Genomic DNA, 7296 nt, shown 5'->3' with positions numbered 1-7296 from the left:
AATGTGTCTCTTTGGTGAGAACACATACTTGTTCACATGAGTAGGTTCAGTCATTGTTTCCTTTACATGTCTGACTGGTCCACAAAAGCAGGATTTCTGTTTCTCCCATTGTAACCAAAGAGTGATTCTGAATTTTTCTGAGTAACTCCAAAGGTGGCTTACATTATATATGTTAGTGGAATTTAAGATTACTATCGCAGGCTACAAGGAGAAAGGATAACAGATAATGATATTGGAAGTGTGAAAATCAGTTGTTTTTCACAGTAGGTTTTAGGAGGTGTTGTTTACTGTAGTCTGAAGTTGGAACAAAATTGAAAAGGCAAGATAGGTGTGCTTTGGAGATTGTGAAGGCTACCCATGAAGTCTGGTTTCCTCCACTAGGAGAGCTAACTATGGTCAATAAAGCACTTGCAGAAAACATGGGGCTATTCAACAAATCCTGTTAATATAACTTTTATTCTCCTGATATATTGTCATCTTAGAGGCTTGCTGCCTCAGTCTGGTAACGTAGGCCTAAGCCCGGAAACTTCTAGCCTTCATACAATCTAATCTAGGCCTAGAATTGAGGCTCACCACTGAAATAAACTCACCCTTTCCTATTCCTTCTGAGCTATGACTGGCTGGTTCAACTTAGCTGTTCTGGCTTACACTCTTCCCCCAATTGACCCGTTCAAACTGGCTTTTCTCTCAGCCTCTAAATTGCTCTGCTTGGCCTCAAACCAACTCTAACAATCTTTGCTAATCTGACTCCTTATTCTGTCTTCATCTGTGTCTTGTTCTCTCTTCAGTCTCACTCTGTAAAGCTCTCCTGGTAAAAATGGCCTCTTCCTCCTTCTTTGTGTTGCTCTCCTCAACTCTACTGTACTGCTCTCCATGAACTCTGCCGTATTCCTGGACAATACTATCTTCTCCTGTACTGTCTGTCTCTCCCTTAAGTAGCTTCCCTTTCCTCTCTCTTCTCATGAGAGTTGGGCATATCCTGTTCTGTCAAATCTTTCTCTGATTCACCACTTTGTCTGCCCCTCAATTAGACATCACTTCCCAACATGGGTGCTTCCTTCTACAAACTAGCTTTACCCTCACTGTTTAGGATTAAAGGTGAGTACTAAGGGATGTCTGTATTCCACCCAGAGGCATTAAAAATGTATGTTAAAGGGAGAGCCACATCATAACTAGAAACTGGTTTCAAATATACTGTGACAAAATCCTGTTATAAAGGTGGTTGGCTAATCAAGATGACACTGAGTGACCCTTCAGAACTAGGTGAATTAGAGTGAAGAAACTGATGAAAAACATGTGAAATCCTTTGAGGATGAGCAAGGCACCTGTAGGGTTGTGGGTCCCATGTCTGTTCCACAGCAGGGCATAGCAGCTTGGGGAAGCAGAAAGAAGGAAGTTTGACTGAGCTTGTCCCACACTGAGCTGGGCAGGTAAGGACATGCAGAAGCACTACCTGGGGTGAAAAAGTGCACTCTGAGGTGTGGGACATCTGGAGCTGCTTTGGGGGTCTCAATGAAAAGAGACAATTCATGGTTCTAAATCATTTATTGCCACGGTAAAAAAGTGAATATCTAAAGCCATACCCCACTTCTCAGAGTGGGCCTGAGATTAAATATCTTTTACAGAGAGAAATGTCTGGGGGTACACCCTCTTACCAGCTACACCCTCTGAGCCTTTGGGTATCTCATTAACAGCAGAGACCTCTGTCTTAAGCATAAGTGACCACAGGTCACATCTCTTTTCCTATTGTCTTAGTCTGAGATGTTAGGGATGCCTCATCTACATGTGAAGGGGCTTGGGGCATTGTCCTTGTGTGACTGATGACCACAAATCTATGGGGGCTGTGGCTAGTGACAGGGATTTGGTGCCTGGGAGCAGGTGAAGCTCCTTCCATCCCTTCAGGGTCTCTGGGGCTTCAAAGTCTTTAGCTCAACCAAGGACCAGACTACCTCTAAAAAAAAACAATGTGAAGCAGCCTGCCCCAGAATGCTTGTCTTGAATCAGTGGGTGATGTAGAGGCCTGCCCCCAGCATAGTTGTAGCCATTTTGTTCCATGACCCAACAGCTATTTCATATTGTTGCTGTAATGTGCCTGCCAGTCATTGACACAGAGAAATAACTTGACTTAGAGTAGGGTCATGCTGACCACATACCCTGTTATGTTCTTTAATGTTATAAGGTTTGAAAATCTTAAGAAATTCCACAACCATAATATTCATGTAGGACTCATTAAATTAAAGGTCAGTGTGAGCGATTATGTTTAAATGGGCTTGAGTCAGTGCTGACCGTTAGGCAGTGTTTCCATTACTTGCATATGAGCTCATGGTGGGTTTTGTTGGGTTAGCCTTTATTAAACTGGCCTTGAGAAGTGTCCAGCGCTCAGCTTTCAGCTCTCAAGCCTGAGCTGTCGCCCTGATCTTCCAGTTTTTGAATGTGTATTCAGTAAACTAACCCTGTTTCACTGAGATCATCAGTGTGTGTGGTTTGTGGAACAACTCCTAGACCACAACAGGTGATAGAAGAATTGAAGTAATTTTCAGCAATATCAATTGAAAAGAAACCATTCTTAACAGTGCTACTGAAGAAAGTCCCCCCAACTTCCTCATGGGTTCGGGTAAACACAATGTACATATTTTTAAACAGATAAAACCCTAGACTGGGTTTTATGAATAAATACTAAGCTCTATTGTTAAGAATTCACGAGATCACCTAGAGCAAAAAGTGCTGTATGAAGCTGGTTGTGTTAATATATCACCCTTTAATTCTACCACTCAGCAAGTGGATCAAGGCCAGTCTGGTCTATGTAGAAAGTTCCAGGTTAGCCGTAGTCACATAGTGAAACCCTATCTTAAAAATAAAATAGTGGTTATACTCCTTCATTGCTGGTAGGAGTAAAAACTTGTGCAACCACTTTGGAAATCAATTTGATGATTTCTTAGAAAATTGGGAATAATTCTACCCAAGACCCAGCTATAGCACTCCTGGGCATATATCCAAAAAATGCCCCACTATACCACAAGGACACTTGCTCAACTATGTTTATAGAAGCTTTATTTGTAATAGCCAGAAACTGGAAATAACCTAGATGTCCCTCAAATGAAGAATGAATTTTTAAAAATGTGGTTCATCTACATGATGGAATACCATTTGGCTATTAAAAACAAAGACATCGTAAAATTTGCAGACAAATGGATGGAACTAGAAAACAACATCCTGAGGGGGTAACTCAGAACACAGAAAGGCATGTATTACAGGAATCTAGTATGACTGTCTCCTGAGAGGCTTCATCCAGCAGCAGATGGAAACAGAGGCAGAGACGCACAGCCAAACATGGGGCAGAGCTCTGGGAGTCTTTTGATATAGTGAGGGATAGAATTGAGCATGTCAGAGTGGTCAAGGACACCACAAGAAAACCTACAAAGTCAACTAACCTGGGCCTATGGGGGCTCACAAATACTGAACCACCAACCAAAGAGCATGCAGGAGCTGGACCTAGGTCCCTTACACATTTGTAGCTGATACGTAGCTTAGTCTTCATGTGAGTCCTTTAACAACTGGAATGGGGTGTGTCTCCATGTTGCCTGCCACTGGATTTCCTTCCCCTACCTGGACTGCCTGGTTGGGCTTCAATAGGAGATGTGCTTAGTCCTGCTGGGACTAGATGTTTCAGGGTGAGGTAGTGCCCAAGGGATGGGGTGTCTTGTCTCTAAGGAGAAGGGGAGAAGGTAATGGGGAAGAGATCTTTAAGGGTGGAAGAAGAAAGGGAGGGGAGCTGCAAAGGAGATTTTAACTGAATAAATAAATAAGTAGTTTTAAGAACTTCATATTTCAGGATACCAATGGAAGTCTCAGATAATATTGTAACTCACTGTTTTGGTTACTGTTCTACTGCTGTGACAAGATACCATGACCAAGGCAACTCCTGCAAACGTATTTAATTAGGGTCTTGTGTACAGTTTCAAAGGGTTAGTCTGTTATCATGATGGGGAGCATAATGCTGGAGCAGTAGCTGAGAGCTCTATTTACTGGTTTCGGCAGACAGCAGACAGAGAATAAGGCCAGGCAGAAACCTCAAAGCTCACCTCTAGTTAAACATCTTCTCCAATAAGACCACATCTACTCCAACAAGGTCCCTGTCCATATTCATTGGCAACAATCCATCAAGTGGGTTCATTACCGAGCTATTTCTCCAGCCCAGTACCAGAAATATTGTAAATGATGTATTCAAGTAAATATCTAAAAATGAAGTCAGACTGGGTTCTTATAAACTCCACTGATCTCATACATGATCATGTGGGAGTAATGGGATTCGTCATGCACAACTCAGCAAAGTGGAATTTTAGGAATGCTAAACTGTCCTTTCCCCGGAAACATCTAGCACAAATATTCTCCTAGTCCAAGCCTTTTCTTAACATGATAAAAGTGGGGCTGGGATGTAGCTCAGTGGAAGAGCCCTTGCTCTCCATACATGAAACCCTGGGTTCCTTTCTCAGGTGTTGTAAAGACCCTTGGTGTTCAGAGAATGTGATATCTGGCTCATCTTTGTTATCAGCTTCACTGCATCTGGGCACTCCTGTGAAGGATTTTTATTTTTTTTTAAATCAGATTATTTGAAGCCTGAAAGTAGGTAGGATCCTTCTGGTGGTAGCCAAGACACAAGCACAGGAGAGGAAACTTTGGCTTTTTGCCTGTTTGCCCTTTTTGAGGTTCTTTGAGCTTCCAGTGTAGACTGCAAACAAGCATCTCTCCAGGACGTTCCAGGCCTTCAACACCAGATTTAGACTGCTGAGTCATCTAACTTGCGTACTGAGCCACTAATGGATTCTTGGCTTCTTCAGTGTGAATTTGAACCCAGGGCATTTAGAGTCCAAGACTTCACTCTGAATTAATGCACAATATTGCCCACCACACAGTATTAGTTTTCTAGTATAACAAAAACAATGAAGATAGAGTAAAACTTAGTTTTGAAGATACAGGAGTTGTCTAACTAGTCTATTATTTGGGGGCAGGAAGTGGTTTCCCCCGCCCTCTTAATACACACTTATGTAGTGGAGACAAAAGAAGATGGAATATAAGAAAAAAACCCCACCATTTTCTTCATTTTTGTTTTTGTTGTCTGGAGACGGGATCTCACTATGTAGACCAGATGGGTCTCGAACTCATAGATATCCACTTACGTGCATCTATCTCTTGAGTGAACCACTACGCACAGCTCAGAAAAATATAAATTTAACTAATATAATACAAAAATATATATTAATATATTTTGAATATTCTTTTCAATAATTTTTTGTGGGGCCGGAGAAATAGCTCAACAGTGAAGCATGTTTGGTGCTCTTCCGAGGACCCCAATTTAGTTCCCAGTACCCACAGGGCAGTTCACAAACACCTGTAACCCCAGATCTAAGGGCTCCAATACTGTTCTGTAGTCTCTGAGGGGTACATAGGTGGTGAGTAGGCATATATGAACGCACTCATACACAATTTTCTTTCAATTTGTGTGTACTTTGTATTTCTGGTGTGCATATTCACACACATGTGAAAAACTTCCAAATATCAAGTTTTTTTTTTTTTAAAGCTGATTGTTGACAGCCAGAACAAAACTAAAGAAAGCGTCGTGGTGGCATCCTTTTTTATTCTGAGATACTGTCAAGTTGGGCAGTAAGAAATTCAATCCCGTTCCCTAGAACAACCGTGTTTTTCTACGCTGTGTGGCAGACTTTGGTCAACCACAGAAGTAGAATCACTCTGAAAGCACATTCCACAAATGGCATTACTATGATGAAGCTAAAAGCCACTAATCAAGAGGCAGACAGTTTTTACCCAACTATCCCAAAATGGCAGCAACATTTTTTTCTTTTGGAAGCAAAAAAAATTAAATTCTATCTCATTGCATTCATTTAGTTATTTATTGTGTATGCGTCTGGAGGTCAAGGGTCAATTGGAGATGACTGTCTCCTTCCACCGTGAAGGGCTCGGGGATTGAATTGCTGAGCCATCTTACAGGCCAGCTAAAATTCCAACAAGAGCAAGGAAGTTCCCGCTGGAAATGGCTAATCCAGATGAGACCTCCATCCCTGGAACACTGACTTGCAGGACATCCTCTTTGGCACTATCTCCTCAGGACCTGGCGGAACCCTGTACAATCCCCATGCCCTGCAGACACAACAGGGTGGCCTAAGACCAAGTTGAGTCAGAGCCTCACACCACGGGTACTCTTGCTCGTCCTTTGACCATCTTACCCTTCCAAGTGTTCCCGGCGGTTAGACTTTGTGGCCATCCACCCACGGAACACCCATAAGCCTCTCTGCCTGCTTGGGGCCAGGAGAAGCGCCTACAGCCAAACTTGGAGAAATGAGGCTTAGGGCCAGGCGGAAGGAGTGGAACTATGTGGAGGGAGGAGGAGCTATGACAATTAAGGAGCGGATGGGCCGTTACCCAAGACCCGTAACGGCCCAATGCTGGAGGGTATTCGCCGCGCTCCACCTCCCAGCCGCCGCCCCTTGACTTCGCCCCGCCCCTTTTGGGCTCTCCCCGAGTCTACACTTCACCCCAGCACATCGTCCCACCCCCACGCAGATCTCAACCACGCCCTTTCAGAACTTAGCCACGCCTTAACCCTGGCTTTGGCGGTCCTTAGCCACGCCCCCCGCGAGCCTAGGCTGGCGTTCTTCGGGGGCGTGGTCAACGCCGCCATTTGCCGGCCGCTACGGGCTAGTGACCGCGGGGCCGCCTCGTTCCCGCCCCCTTCCTGCCTGGGACCGGCTCTCAAATCCTCCGCTCTCCGCCGCAGCGAGGGAGGAGGGTGCGGCCGCCGCGGCGGGGACTGAGGCACAGACTGACCCGGCGTGGACCGCGGAGATGTTGGGCGTGGCGGCCGGAATGACCAACAGGTACGGGCGCGCGCGCGCTCTGCGACCCGCCGCTGCCGGAGCCTGCTCTGGGCCGGGCGGGCGGGCAACCTTTGCCTCCGCGCGGCCTGCGGCTGGCGAGAGGCCCGGACACGCACCGCCCAAGCCCGAGGCGGGAGAGGCCTTCGTGGTCCTGCTGAGCTGTCCTGTGCGGCCTAGGGGTGTGAGGGCAGATGCTGTCCCAGAGTTTGGCTCGTAATACTTAACATTCTATGGATAAGAAGAACGGAGCAGAGGGTCTCAGGACCACGCAGACGGATGCATTTGTTGTATTAGAAATGAAAACAGACGTGTAAAATGTTGATTCGTTGAATAATACGTGATCTGTTAACATGCATAACGCAATTTAGTGAAGATAGTATACCCTAAACAGAAAAGTTAAGAC

At 45.0% G+C, this 7296-nt stretch overlaps 1 protein-coding gene across 2 annotated transcripts in view; it reads left to right on the top strand.

The window, feature by feature from the left end:
• The first annotated feature begins 6773 nt into the window (after window positions 1–6773).
• The window catches only part of LIMS1 (LIM zinc finger domain containing 1), a 93203-nt gene continuing 92680 nt past the window's right edge, over window positions 6774–7296 (top strand). For both annotated transcript variants that reach the window (XM_080938365.1, XM_080938364.1), the window contains exon 1: window positions 6774–6893. In XM_080938365.1, coding sequence (XP_080794491.1) covers window positions 6862–6893 — 32 coding nt within the window. In that variant the 5' untranslated portion in view covers window positions 6774–6861. The remainder of the gene's footprint in view (window positions 6894–7296) is intronic.

The sequence above is a fragment of the Micromys minutus genome, assembly GCF_963924665.1.
Source record: "Micromys minutus genome assembly, chromosome: 25".
Classification (NCBI taxonomy): Eukaryota; Metazoa; Chordata; class Mammalia; order Rodentia; family Muridae; genus Micromys; species Micromys minutus.
This window is presented reverse-complemented; position numbering and strand designations above follow the sequence as displayed.